This window comes from Notamacropus eugenii, chromosome 4 (assembly GCF_028372415.1).
Source record: "Notamacropus eugenii isolate mMacEug1 chromosome 4, mMacEug1.pri_v2, whole genome shotgun sequence".
In the NCBI taxonomy this organism is placed as follows: Eukaryota; Metazoa; Chordata; class Mammalia; order Diprotodontia; family Macropodidae; genus Notamacropus; species Notamacropus eugenii.
In genome coordinates this window covers 86,113,540-86,129,265 of record NC_092875.1, presented here as the reverse complement: position 1 = coordinate 86,129,265, position 15,726 = coordinate 86,113,540, and the positions used below count along the sequence as shown (strand labels likewise).

Below are 15,726 nucleotides of genomic sequence, written 5' to 3'. Positions count from 1 at the left end.
AGATGTTAGCAACACAGGTTGAGGAGGACCTTAAAGCAAAAAGGGAGGTTCAAACAGCTCCCATCCCACCCCCACAACCCACTCTTAATATGGTAAGGGACTGCAAACGTGGTATTTGTCACTATTGCAAGAAACTGAAGCATTGGAAATCTGAATGTAGGACCCGTTTCAAGGTTATGGAAAGTCAGAAACTCTAGGGGTGCCAAGGCTCCCCTGTCAGGTCTTCAATCCTTGTAAATCTCCTAACCCCTCTTCCTCAGAATTATAACAGCCAATCTGTGATAGGGATTTCTGACAAGCCTCTCATTCGCCCTCTCCCTGTCATTAATTATGAGCTATGTTTGTATTTGTCCTGTCAATTTGTCTGTCAGTATGTGTCTCTGTGTTCATATTGTGTGTGCTGTGAATGAATCTATTACCTTGTAAAATTTAAAACACAGGCAAGTCAGAGACTTCTAAGAGCTGCAGCTAGAAAATCAAACAAACAAACCTGTAATATTCTTTTCCTTGTGGTTCCTGTTCTGGCCAATGTGGAGCTACAATGAAAGTTAGATACAGCTAAAGACATCTTAGCAGATTTTGGAGATTTTGAGATTAAGCATTAAGGAGTTTGAAAATTGATCATTTTTGGATTGCAGGAGAAAACTCCTGAGACTTTTGGGATAATTCCAGGAGCTGCTGAAACACCTCCTGCCAATCCTGATTGCTTAGCATTCCACACTCCCTCCCTAAGTACATGGAGTTTTAACAGCCACAAAGGTTCTTGTTAACCCCTCATGTCCTAGATCAGAGTAAGAGAAGAGAATACTGGACAATTATAGGGAAAACTTAAATCATTCTTCCCCACCTGGCAAAAGGAGGGGAGAAGCAACAATCACACAGTGGCAGTGGCCCTAATGGCTCTGTGCCCCTGGACACCTTGCAGCCCACTCATCTAGGCAAAGCTTGGAAATGTCACCCAGATCCTATACATTTTGCTCACCCTGCCCCAGCAGCTGCAAACTGCCCCAAGCTCAATAAATTCCACACCTGTGGGGCAAAGGACAGGTAGACAGGTTGGGCCTGTGGCAAGCATTCCCTAAGCCCTGCCACCAAGAATTATCACCACTGGGAAGCCCTTGGCATCAGTCACCTGAGTCCCCACAAGGCCTGATGTGCCACTATGATGTAAGAAGCCAGTTTCTGGTCTTGGTAAACTTCATATTTCTCTGTTCCAGTTGTACAATGTATCAACTTTTGGCAAGCTATTTTATCCCTGTTTGCCCAATTTCCTGATTTGCAAAGGCAAAATGATAATGATTGTTATGGGATACAAATGATATAATGATTGTAAATTGTTTAACACAATAACTGACATATGTTAGACACAGCATTATATAATCTCTAATTTAAAGTAATTGTTCCAAACCTGATAACTTTGAAGTGGTTTTTAAATATCAAAAGCAATATTATCAATAATTTCTATATGTGATGATCTGAAAATGCAATTGATGTCATCTTGTTTATTGTTTGTGTTATTACTGTATTTCCAATATTGTATTTCTGAACTCTCTTAGATTGTAAAATTTGATAGACCATTGTGAGGTAGAAATGGTGCTAAAGCAATTTTTAATCTGGATTTTGTTGCATTTGACTTGGGTTTTTAAAAGGATGTGATAAAATTAGATTATTTGAAAACTTAATATTTAATGAGGTGTATTTGATTGTAAATAGGTAATAATAATAATAATACTGATATTTACTATGATAGCACATTTTTTCATTTGAAATCTTGGCTATTATGAAAATGTATATGGTGGTATAAAGTTATAGCTTCAACATATTAATGATGAAATGAATGATTCTCTGTGCAAGGAGATTTAGAAATACATTCACCTAAATTGATAATGGGTTGTTTCAATTTTAAATACATAGTAACGCTTAGAACATTGTTGCATTTCTAAATTATGTAATTTGTTAAGCAGTATATCAACTATGTTGTTGAAAAAACAATTCCTCTTATAATTTAGATGATTACATTAAAAATTACACCAAAAAACAGTGCCAGTGAATGTGCTAGGATAAACTTTCAAGTTTTGTCTATATTTAAGGAGAAGTTTCACCTAAAGTTCTTATAAAAAACTTTCCTTATTGTAGAATTCCTAATGAGCAAACAAGAATCCTTGGGGGAAAAATAGGGGTGTAATTTTCAGTGTTTCATCTACAGATATATTTATGTGTGTTAATTTGTAGGTTTATGGACTACTACATTCACTATCTATGTGAGATTTCAGAATGTAATTAATTTCTAGTGATATATTTAAAGATAAAGGAAAGAAAAGATACTAAGTAAATTTTTAAAGACCTGGTAAACTCTGTTATTGTGATAAGGCTAATTTAATTTAATTGGGTATGCTCTTCTTGACTTATAAAAATAATCTCTCCATTACAAACACCTTTTTGATTAAGGAACTTTGTGATATCCAGGAATTGTTATAGCTAGGAATTTAGTTATAATACTTTGGAAATTTATTTTACTTAAGAACATTTTACATCAGTTTAGTTTTAATGAATTCCAATGTTTAAAGTTTATTTTTGCTTCAAGGAGGAAGAGAGAGAGATCTATCATTTTAAAACTATCCAACTAATTTTCTTCATGAAAGTTTAGTTATTATTCCTCTTAACATCAGGATAAATTTTAAAATGTTTTTAAATAAGGGGAAATACTTTTAGAAGGAATATTTTGATGGAAATAATCTCTTGTGTGATTTTTTAAAAGACCTAGTAAATTTTTATTTTCAAGATAATTTTTTGCTAAATTAATGTAATAAACTGTAAAGCAGAAGAGGATTTGTTGTTTTGATCTGAATTTGTAGTCACTCCATGGCCTAAGCAAGAGTTAAATTAGTGTTTGAACTTATATGCATAAGATTCAATTCCTAAAGTGTCTGATTCTTCCAGACTGAGTATAATTAGAGAAGAATAAACAAATTTGTGAAACAAGGACATAAATTCATCAACCTGTGAGGTTAAAGTTAGGAACCATTTGTTTGTTTAAGCTGGAATGGGATTCCAGTACAAACAGTTATGTTAGTGCAGAGTAGTAACTTATGAGCTCTTTTGCATTATCTTAATGGAAAATCTAATGTTATTTTAAGTTTGAAATTAGAACATGTGCAGAAATTTATGCAAACTGCTTAAGACCTACCTTAAGATGTTCCCATTGTTTAAAGGAATTCTGAGAGCAGTAGTATTTTTCTGTGATCAATCTTACTGTTACCAGTGTGAAATTAAATTCTTATTTAGGATATGTGATCCTCAAGAGTCAACCTTATCTGAAGTCCTGATTATTAAGACTTGCTATTCAAGACTTCATGGTACTGCAATTTACTACTGTTTTGAGCTTTGATTACAGGGAACATGTATCATGTGTCATGAAGCCAATAGTAGAATGGCATGGGCTGCAGGCTGAAAACGGCTACAGGTTGAATATCTGTATCTGGGAAGAGTTTTGAGGACAACCTTGGACACAGCCTAGGTAGGATCTTCTTGACTCTACTTCCCAATTGTGCTATTTCCTTTCTGAAAAGGAAAATTCCCCACCTGATTAATCCTGAGCCCTGATTTCAGCATCTAGTGACTACATGATTGGCTGTCAGATATGACTTATGCCTGGAATCAAACAGAGATAACAAAGTTCTTTCCTTCTGTTATGATATATGATATTATCCCTCCTTTTCTTTTATAGCAAATATATATAATCAATATGTTCTGTAAGTACAGTACTAAATCTATTAAATAGATGGAAATTCAAGCATCTCTGAGTTACTATGATAGGAGCAAGAATGAATAGCTTACAATTTTAACTTACATTCATGGCCAAATAAATATAATATAGAAATAACATCCTCCATAGGAGGAAATTATTATTTCAAGTAATAAGGCAAAGATGTAATAAGATAGATGTCTAATTAACAAAGGAAAGCAAATTTTGAGAAAAGCAACAGGATCAGTCTGATTCCTATGAGAAGGCTTCCAAATTTATCTATCATGGAAATTCAAGCTTTAAGCATGTTTTGGTAATAAGATTTCAAACTTGGAATTTTATACAAAAATGTATAGGATAGTGGTAAAAGTAAGTGAAGTTATTTCTCCTTTATTAAAATATGTCTGATAATTTTAAAAGGCAGATGAGCTCATTTCATGGTTGGACCTTCACATTTTAAAAGATTCTTACACCAGATACAGGATTTAGGTAAGGACAGAAACAACAAATAATATATAAACTGAAATTCTCTGAAGTTTCAGAAAATGGAGACTAATTTATACTAAGCATACAGAAATTAGAGAAAGTATACATATGAAAATATATACCAAACATCACTCAGAGTGAAGGATCGGCTTTCCCAAGGAGAATGAGAAAACTCAACCAAAAGAAAGAGTCCAAGATCTCACTGAAGGGAATTCCCTAAGGTTCAGAGTGTAGTAAACTGAGAATAAGGACATGATCAAAGTGTATGTTCCTCTACATATCAGCTTCTTCCCATAGTATTTTCTTGCTTTAAGGACCTGAAGAGAATCTAGAATTGTGTGACTTCTCTCTCAAAACTAAGAGCCAGAAGATCTTTCTTGTCTCCATCTCTCACCAATTTGGGGTTCCTCAAGCAGGTGAGGAATAATAAGCAATCAGTTTCCATCAATGAAGATCCATGTAATTGGCTCTTTGAGCCAAGGGTTACACAAGTATTTATTAAGCACCTGTCATATGTCAGATATTGTACTAAGCACGTTACAAATATTCTCATTTAATCTTCTAGCAACCCTTTGAGGTAGGTGCAAAGCACATATGTCCTTGACTAGATTTCTCCTTTGAACACCTGCTTATTTTTCCTTAGCTGGCTTTTGCCTGTCTGAATCAGTTATTGCTGATTTTTCTTCAATATCCTTAATGAAAATAAATGTATCACCAAACCTCTCCTGCTCACTAGATATTATATCCCACACTCTGTGATCCAGCCAAACTGGTCTTCTCTGTTTATCAACTACAGCATTCCACCTTTCATGCCTTTGCAATGGCCATAGTCCACACCTGGGAGGTACTGTGTTTTCCCCACTACAACACAGAAACCCTCTCTTCCTTCAGGAAACAGCTTAAACAACACCCACAGACCTCACTTCTGAGCTCTCTCAACCACTGTTGCCTTCTCTTCTAAACTACCTTGTGCTTAACTCATTTATATTTATTCTTTTTTTAAATTTAAAAATGTGTAATTTAATTTCATTTTTATCCTAAACTTAAATACAAAACTTATCCTAAACTTAAGTATAAAAGATACAAAATATAAAGACTTAAGTGCAAAAAAAACCCATTTCCATACAAAGAGTGGAATGCAAAAGAGGATTCTACATGAAACCATGAATTTCATGAAACCTAGGCAACTAGTAGATGGAGTGCTGGGCTTGGTGTCAAGAAAACCTAAATTAAAATCTGCTCTCAGACACCTACTAGCTGTATGATCCTGGACAAGTCACTTAACCTCAGTTTGCCTCAGTTTCCCTATCTGTAAAATAAGGATAATAACAGCAACTACCTCCCAGAGTTGTTGCAATGACCAAATGAGGTAATATTTGTAAAAATGCTTAACACAGTACCTGACACATAGTAAGTGCTGTAGAAATGCTATTATTGATATTTCATAATTGATTTTTTAAAAAGTATATAATAAATTCTACACATTACTTTCAAAATTTCTCTGCTTCTCTATGCTTCCTTCTGAACTTCCTTCTGTTCTACTCTATACATATTTTAAAAGGTTTGAATGGGTTTTTTTCAGCATCACTTTTGCTATGTCCTTTCTACACCACCCTCCCAAGCCAATTTGCCAGGAGAAATAAATGGGAGAGATAAAAATAGATTCTTAAAATAAGCACAGTCATACAAAATGGATTCACACGTTGCCGTTCAGTCATTATCAGTCATTCATGACTTCATGAGCCCATTTGGGGTTTTCTTGACAAAGATACTAGGATGGTTTGCCATTTCCTTCTCCAGCTCACTTGACAGATGAGGAAACTGAGGCAAACAAAATGAAGTGACTTGCCTAGGGTCACACAACTAGAACATGTCTGAGACCAGACTTGAACTGAGGAAGATGAGTCTTCCTGACTCCAGGACCAACATTTTATCCATAACACCACCTAGCTGCCCATTCACACATTGGATATGTTAAAAATAAATATCTCTTTTCTGTATCTTGTGTCCATCACCTTTTTGTCAAGAGATGGTACCATGCTTTAGGACAACTACTCTGGAGACACAGTTGGTCATTGCTTTGATTGAAGTTCTTACATCTTCAAAGTTGTTCTTTTTCTTGACAATATTATTCTTGTTTCTCCTGTTTCTGCTTACTTCACTCTGTATCAATTCATACAACCTAAGATTTTCTGAAATTGTGTTTTGTCATTTCTTATGGTACAATAATATTCCATTACATTCACATACCATAATTTATTCAGCCATTTCCCAATCATCTAAGAGGCAGTCTAAGGAATCTCATTAGTATAGTTCTTTTTTTTAATCACCACTACCTTCTTTTAATTTTTTTTAGAATCAGAAAGCTTTAAACATTTTTATTATTAATTTATAACAATCTTTCCAAAGATTGTTAGAACAATCTTTATTGTTATAAAAAGAATTTTGGCTTTATAAATTACAACAAAGATTGTTGTAGCAATCTTTTTAAACATTTTTGATTTCCAAATTCTCTCTTTCCCTCCAGTCCCTCCCCCACCAATTGAGAAGGCAAACAATGTGATATCAGTTGTATATGTGAAATCATGCAAAACATATTTCCATGTTAGCCATGTAGCAAACAGCAAAAGAGGAGAAATAAAGTGAAACAATTATACTTCAATTTGCACTCAGAGTTCACCAGTTCTCTCTCTGGAGAGGGGTAGCATTTTCACCAAGAGTATTCAGAATTGTTTTGGTTCACTGTATTGGTCAGAGTAGCTAAATCTTTCACAGTGGATCATTCTTACAATATTGTTATTATGTACAATGATCTGATTCTGCTCACTTCATTCTGCATCAGTTCATATAGATTTCCCCAGGTTTTTCCAAAATCATTCTGCTCATTTCATTTAGCACAATCATATAACATAACATGTTCAGCCATTCCCCAGTGGATGGGCATTCCCACAGTTTCCAATTCTTTGCCACCACATAAAGTGCTTCTATAAATATTTCTGTACATATAGGTCCTTTTTCTTTTTCTTTGACCTCTTTAAGATACACATCTAGTAGTGGTATTGCTGAGTAAAAGGGTTTAAACAGTTCCATAACCCTTTGGAAATAGTTTCAAATTGTTCTCCGGAATGATCTGACCAGTTCAAAACTCTACCAACAGTGCATTAGTGTATCTGTTTTTTCATATACCCTCCAGCATGTTAGCCAATCTGATAGATATGAATTGGTATCTCAGAGTCATTTTAATTTGCATTTCCTAATCAATAGTAATTTAGAGCATTTTTCATATGATGATTGATAGTTTCAGTTTATTCTTCTGAAAATTGTTTGCTCATATCCTTTGACCATTTATCAGTTGGGGAATGGCTCTTATTTTTATATATTTGACTTAGTTTCTATATATATGAAAAATAAGGTCTTTATCAGAGAAATTAGATGTAGATTTTTTTTATTTCTTCATTGTCTTTTAGTAAAATGTAGTTTCTCTGATTATCTCTTTTAATTAGGTCTATTTTTGCTTTTGATTTGACTAAGATCATGATCGCTATCCTTGCCTTTTTTATTTCAGTTGAAGCATAAAAAATTCTGCTCCAATCCTTTAAGCTCTATGTGTCTCTCTGGTAAACAAAATATTGTTGGATTCTGGTTTCTAATCCATTTTGTTCTCCATTCCATTTTATGGGTGAATTCATCCCATTGTCACACTCACAGTTATAATCACTAACTGTTCACTTTCATTCATTCTGTCTTTTTTTACTCCATTCTTCCTCAAAAGTCTGTTTTGCTTCTGACCACTGCTTTCCTTAATCTGTACTTTTTTTTTAAATCACCATTCCTCTTTCCCTTATCCTCTTTCTGTCCTATTTCCCTTTTGAGTAAGATAGATTTCTATGCTCAACTGAGTTGTATACATACATACATATGTGTGCGTATATACATATATGTGTGTGTACATATATGTGTATATGTATATATATATATATGAGATGAAAGTAAGGTTCAAATGTTGCCTGCTCCCCGTGCCCCATTTTCCCCTCCACCATAAAAGCTCTTTTATGTGAGAAAATTTTCCCCATTTCTATACCCAACTGAGAATGAATGTTATTCCCTCTCTGAACCAATATTGATGAGAGTAAGATTCAAGCACTGCCTGACACTCCCCACCCCCATTTTCCCCTCTAGTGTAAAAGCTCTTCCTTTTGTGCCTCTTTTATGTGAGATAATTTATCCCATTCTACCTCTCCCTTCCCCCTTTTCCCAGTGCATCCCTCTTTCTCACCCCTTAATTTTATTTTTTTAGGTATCATCTTATAGTCAACACACACTTGTGCCCTCTATCTATGTCTACTCCTCCTAATTGCCCTAATAATGATAATAAAGTTCTTAGGAATTACAAGTATCATCTTCCCACATAGGAATGTAAACAGTTTAATCTTATTAAATTCCTTATGATTTTTGTGCTTTTTTTGAGTCTTGTATTTGAAAATCAAATTTTCTATTCAACTCTGGTCTTTTCATCAGGAATGATTGAAAGTCTTCTATTTCATTGAATATCTATTCTCCCCTCCCCTTTTCCTCCCCACCCCTGCCAACTCAAAGGATTATATTCAGTTTTGCTGAGTGAATTATTCTTGGTTGTAATTCTAGCTCCTTTGCCCTCCAGAATATCATATTCCAAGCCACATGTGTGGTTCCACAATATCTGAATGGCTTATTTCTGGTTACTTGCAATATTTTGTCCTTGACCTGGGAGCTCTGGAATTTGGCTATAATGTTTCTGAGAATTTTATAATTCTTAAGTTATCTCTCCTCAAACTATTTCCAGGTCTCTGCCCTGGAACTGTGACCCTGCTCCCTTGTGACTGAACACAAGGGCTCCTCTCTACCCTGGAACTGTGATTCAGAACTGCATACGAGCAATAGAGTTGCCAAACAGAGCCAGATCCTGAACTCAGGGTCAGATCAGGGTCCCCTGTAGTTTCTTTTTGACCAGTTGTCTGACTCCCTTATCATCCTTGAGCTCTAGAGTTCCCCAAACTGTTGCCGCTGCTATTACAGCAGCCTCCGCTATTACAGCAGCCTCCAAAGCCACCTGCTGCTGCTGCTACATTCTAAGCTACTGCCCTTAAGTCACTGACTTGTCCTGCCAACCTCTCAAATTGTCTCAGGCTGGATAAATGTCTCACCCTGACCTTTTGTTGGTTCTGCCACTCCAGAATACAACTTGATGTTATTTTAAAGTTTTTTGGAGGGGAATATTGAGAGAGTGTTTGCCTGGGTTTTAGTCTCTACTCCATCTTGGTTCCTCAAGAAGTCTGTTTTGCTAATGACTATTTCCTCCCTGGTATCATGCTTCCACTAAATCTCACTTTCTACACTTTAATCCACTCCCCACCTCCCTCTTGAGTTTGATGTATTCTACACCAAACTGTTTGTATATGTAGGTTTTCTACTTTGCTTTGTCCATTTCAGACAAGAATTAGGTTCAGGTAAATATAAAAGAGCAATCATAAGAGATGCAAAAAAAGCTAAATTGTTTGCATATCTGTGTGGGAAGATGATACATGTAACTTCTAAGAACTTTATCATTAGCGCCATTAAAAGGATTCTACATAGACAGAGGGCATGGAATGAGACAATTATTTTGGGTGATGTGAAAAAAAAATGGATGGGTAAGAAAGAGGAATGCCTTGGGAGAAGAAACAAGGAAAGGAAAGAATGGGAAAAATTATCTCACATAAAAGAGGCATGCAAGAAAAGCTTTTATAGTGGAAGGGGAAATGGAGAAGGTGGGCAATGCTTGGACCTCACACACTCTCAAAAAGAGAAATATATATGTGTGTATATATATATGTGTGTGTATGTGTATTATGTATGTGTGTATGCATGTATATATATACACACACACCTGTGTGTGTATATCACACACTCAACTAACAGGGAAGGAGGAGAGAAAAGGGATAAGAGAAAGTGGAGGACAGATTAAGAAAGGCAGTGATCAGAAGCAGAATAGACTAGAGGAGAGACAGGGTAAAAAGAGGAGAAGGATAAATGGAAAGAAGATAGGATGAAGGGAAGTACACAGTTAGTAATCATAACTGTGAGTGTGGATGGAGTGAACTCACCCATAAAATGGAAGTGAACAGCAGATTAGATTGGATAGATGGATTATATTTCAATTATTAGAACAGATGGATTAGAAAACAGAATCCATCAATATGTGGTTTATAAAAGACACACTTGAAACAGAGGGACACAAAGAGTTAAAATAAAGGGTTGGAGTACAATCTATTATGCCTCAGCTTAAGTAAAAAAGGCAGGGATAGCAAACATGATCTTAGACAAAGCAAAAGCAAAAATAGACAATTAAAAGAGATAAGGAGGAAAACTACATTTTGCTAAAAGGTACCATAGATAATGAAGTAATATCAATACTAAACATATGTGCCCCAAATGGCATAGCATGTAAATTCTTGAAGAAATAGTCAATGAATTCTAGGAAGAAAGAGACAGTAATCCTATACTAGTGGGGGGACCTCAACTTTCTCCCTCTCAGAGCTAGATAAATCTAAGGATAAAAATCAATAAGAAAGAAGGTAAAGAGATGAATAAAATCTTAGAAAAATTAGGTATAATGGATGTCTGGAGAAATCTGACTGAGAATAGAAAGGAGTATATCTTTTTTCTCAGCTGTACATGACACCTTCACAAAAATTAACCATGTATTAAAGCATAAAAACTTCACAACAAAATGCATAAAAACAGAAGTATGGAATGTGCCATTTCCAGACTATAATGCAATAACTATTTCATTCAATAAAAGGCTGTGGAAGAATAGATAAAAAACTATTGGAAACTAAATAATCTAATTCAAAAGAATGAGTGAGTCAAAGAGCAAATTATAGAAACAATCATTTTGTTAAAGAGAATGACAACAGTGAGACAACATGCCAACGTGTATGGGATGCAGCCAAAACAGTACTTAAGAGAAAAATATATATCTCTAAATGAGAGAAAGAACAGATCAATAAATTGGACATGCAACAACAAGAGCAAAAGCTAGAAAAAGAACAAATTTAAAACCTCCAAATTAAACCCCATAATGAAAATTCTGAAAATCGAAGAAGACATTAATAAAACGGGAAGTAAAAAAAAATCACATTGAACTAATATATAAGACTAGGAACTGATTCTAGGGGAAAAGAAACAATAAAAGGATAAACCATTAGTTAATTTAATTTGATAGAAAGCCAAATTACCAGTCTCAAAAATGAAATGAGTAATTGCATCATCAATGAAGATGAAATTAAAGCAATTATTAGAAGTTATTTTGCTCAATTATATGCCAGTAAAACTGACAATCTAAGGGAAATGGATGAAGATTTACAAAAATATGAATTGCCTAGATTAATGGAAAGAAAATAGAATGCTTAAATAAATTTATCTTAGAAAAACAAATGGGATAAGCTATAAATGAGCACCCTAAGAAAAAATTCCCAGGACCAGATGGATTTATAATTAAATTGTATCAAACATTTAAGGAATAATTAATTCCAATGATATATAAACTATTTGAAAAATAGCTAAGGAGTCCTACCAAATTCCTTTTATGCCACAAATAGTGGTGCTGATTCCTAAACTAGGAAGAGTCAAAACAGAGAAAGAAAACTATGGACCAATTTCCTTAATGAATATTGATGAGATCTGACCAGGAAGAAGGATAGGATCCAAAGGACTAAGAGACTAACAAAAAAGATCCAGAAAGTGTGGGACTGAATTTATCCCCTAGCGTGTGGTAGTCACTCACAGATGTTCTTGTGAAGCTCAGAACATGAGGACTTTACTGTATTCACATTTCATCATCACCTCTTTCTAAAGCAAATGGTACCTGGGGTCTTTACCAATCCTTAATACCTGGATTTCTCTCTCTTCTATGTGGCTATGGAACCTCACGGAATGTGCAATAGTGGAGCCTTAGATTTATGGTCCAAAGGCTGGATTAAAATCCCAGAATTTCTACTTATTAGCTGTGTGATTTGGGGCACATAATTTCACTTCTCTGGGCATTAGTTTCTTCATTTTTCAACACAGGGTAGTTCAACTATAAAACCTAGGCAAGAAACTTAAAAACCTCAAGAGCAAAGATAAATGTTTCCATCACTGCTGACCATCAGAGAGAAGGGTTTCAGAAAATAAATAATTGGGAAGCAAACATCTGCTGAAGTAAGTAGTGTTTGGGAATGACATTTGGATTTCTGGATCACAGCTTAAAAATACAAGAATGATGGACTCCTGGCCAGGGATGTAGTACACCAACAAGGGTTGGTATGAATTATTTGCCTGTGTCTTACAAATCTAATTGAGAGGGTGTTGGGGGTGTAAGCTCAGTTCCAAGTGGACAGTCTCGGGCGGGTAAAGGTGAGAACTTCTAAACCTTAGAGTTCTCATGAGGCCCCCCAGGAAACAGCAGGGAATTGAGGAGTGAGATCTCGTGCATTTCCGCCTCTTCCCATGAGAACGTGATGGGAGAGAGCATCCCCGCCCTCGAGACTGGCCCGGATCTGGGCACACCTGTTGTTATCTAACAGGCACGGTATTCAGGTGCAAACTATGCGGCCGGAGAGCTTAAGTAGGGTCAGGAAAGCCTGAAGGTGCTCTTAGCGCTGAGGGGCCCTTAGAGGACAGAAGGCCCCTCTTCCTTCTCTCTTCGCTCTTCCCTCCCCCCTCTCTCCCCACTTCCACTTCTGCTTCCAATCTCTTACTGTAAGATCTTTGCCTCCTTGGGAGATTTCTCTCTCTCTCCTAAGGAAGAATTCCCCCTGCACATGTAACCAAGACCCTGAATAAAGCCTAACCCTTGTTTGACTCCGGAAAGTCTCTTCTTTCATACGTTTATCCGGTTTGGCCAGCCGAAGACCTACGATAGGTAAGGTAAGACTCGGGTAGCCCTCAGGCCTCTAGGCCTGGCAAGAGGGGATTTTAACCTTAGAGAGATGGAGAGAAAACTGCCTACAGATATTCATTAAGTTAATTAATACAGAGAGTAAACTATGATGACAAAAAAAATTAGTAGGGTTCCAGAAGTTCAGAGAAGACAAAAATTTAGGAAAGGAACAGGTAGTAAAAATTATGGCTTTGGATGTTTTATACACACGTAACAGGGGGCTGATATGGTTCCTTAAGTGGAAGAGGTTGGGAAAGCTGTCTCCAGGAGACCATAATGATGCATAATAGAAGTACCTTGATCCCCAACTGGAAGCATTCTCATTCTGTAACTGGTTGTAGTCTTTTATAGACTAGACCATAATAAAAAGGAGACTTGACCCTCCATTGGCAGCTTAGTTGGAACTGGGGTGCATTCAAAAGGTACCACCAAGGCCTGTCTCTTGTTTGGTCTGGCTTTTTCCTGCCTAAAATACTCAAGTGAAAAGGCAAAGAATATGGTTTTGGTGGGGAGAGAGGCCATAGGATTTTCTATCCCCATCAAGCCACAATATGACGTGGGAGCTCATGGCTTTGCTTTAAGTGAAGAATATTGGAGATGGTTACAACTTTGTAAATTTCCAAAGGTTAGGAGAATGAGTCACTTGGAGGTCTGGGAGTGGAGTCCATGGTGGATTTTTTTTTTTTTTGGCCAGCCAGTTCAGCATTCAGGAATGACTCTAGGGACCCATCTCAGAGGTAGCTGAGCTTCTAACTCCTCTAACAGCAATGCTACATTTAGACATAAACTTGATAGAGTAAATGCTAAGTAGAAGCTGTATTAAGTTTAAACCCACCTTCTCTAAGATTGAGGTGGTATAAGGGAAAGTGCCCCTCAGATGTAGAGGAAATCTTTGTACTTCTTTATATAGATGGTTGGGGGCAGAGGAACACCAGAATGGGGGGCTCAGGCTGGAATCCTGAAGGGGAGATATAGCCAGCCTTGTTCTGGATGAGTGAGTGTAGAGCTAGACATAAATGTACTAAATATGAATTACTAGTCAGATAAGCAAGAGATTCTTCCATAGGAGACAAATTTGACCTCATAGGTAGACTTGTTTGAATGATGGTCAAGACAAAAATGTCACTCTCTATACTTTGCAGAATTGTAAAGATCATTTGAAAGAACTGGGGATGGTTAGTATCAAGAAGAGTAGCCTTAAGTAGCTCTGAAGTATATGAAGAGCTACCATATCAGAAGAAGGATTGGATTTTTTGTTTAGTCCCAGAACACATAATGAAGAGCAATGACAGAAAGTTGCAAACAGATAAATTTGGGCTTGACATAAGGAAAACCTTTCTAATGTTAAGGGACCCAAAATAGAATGAGATACTATGGAGGTGGTAGGAGGCTTTCAAACAGAGGCTGGATGACCCACAGTCGAGCTTGATATGGGGAAAATTCTTGCTCAGTCATGAGTTGGTCTAGGTGGCCTCTGGGGTCCTGTGCAATTCTGAGATTTTGTGATTCTGTGTTTAAATGATTTCCAATGTGATGTGGCAGAAAAAGCTCTGCAAGTGGGGTCAGAATAGCCAGTTTCTAGTCCTGCCTCTAATCCTAGGATTTGGGGCAAGTCACTTCTTTCTGAGCTGGTAAATTTACTTTGGGGCCTCAGTTTTCTTTTAAGGTCCCTTTCAGGTCTGAATCTATGATCATACCTAACACCTCTGTTTCATCCGTGGTGCCAACATAGACTCAGAAAATGTGTGCAGAGTTGGCTATGGGTTGGATACATCTATCCCCCTAGGCACAGTTCTCTGAGGCCCAGTACCTTCCCCATCCAACCTTCAGGGTGCTGACTCTGTTGCCAGGACACTACCTACTTCTGGTCTAGTATAAGGTAGAGTTGAAGTCAGTGTCCCAGGGGGTCTGTATCAGGAAAAACATCCTCTCTTTATTCCATTGTCAGTCCTGTCTGCCTATTTCTAAAACAGTTCTTGGGTCCAGTGTCTCTTGGGACCGTGCCAGCTGTGGCTTGAGGTTCTGCATGTGGCTAGGCCAGTATGGACCAGTCAGTAGCTATGTCTATCCACAATCAGGGTCCCTCTGAGTGTTCAGATTGAGCTGGGTCTGGCCAAGGACTGATCTGTGGCTGGGTTGGGGGTAGGGGTGGGGGCAGTCAGAGGCCCAGATGGGCTCAATGATAGTTCTCTGTTCGGGCAAGTTTGGGTAGGAAATAGCGCTGCAAGGAGTCCTCCAGGATCATGGGAGGTAGCGGACGGGATGGAGGTGGCCAGACTGGTGGAAAGGGAATTGGTTCCACTCGGGGCAGGGGGAGCTTCACTGAACGAGAAATGGTGCCCATGCGGTATCGGGCCCTCTGGAAATTTGTTGTCCTAGTAGCTAGGGGAGAAATTAAATTGTAAAGGGGAGGGAGGAAGATTAAGAGGAAGAGGGTCTGGGGGTCTAGGAAAGAGATCCAGGAACTAGGAGATTTAAATAGTAGGGTAAAGGAAGGGCTATGCTGAGGATGCCAGGAGACAGGGTTGGAGAGGGGTCAGGCCCAGGGGAGCAG

The 15,726-nt window shown here is 37.2% G+C and overlaps 1 protein-coding gene across 6 annotated transcripts in view; it reads right to left on the bottom strand.

Annotated features, from left to right (window-relative positions):
* Nucleotides 1–8,812: 8,812 nt before the first annotated feature.
* The window catches only part of WDR97 (WD repeat domain 97), a 79,578-nt gene continuing 72,664 nt past the window's right edge, over nucleotides 8,813–15,726 (bottom strand). For all 6 annotated transcript variants that reach the window (XM_072602671.1, XM_072602676.1, XM_072602674.1 and 3 more), the window contains one exon: nucleotides 8,813–15,554. In XM_072602671.1, coding sequence (XP_072458772.1) covers nucleotides 15,349–15,554 — 206 coding nt within the window. In that variant the 3' untranslated portion in view covers nucleotides 8,813–15,348. The remainder of the gene's footprint in view (nucleotides 15,555–15,726) is intronic.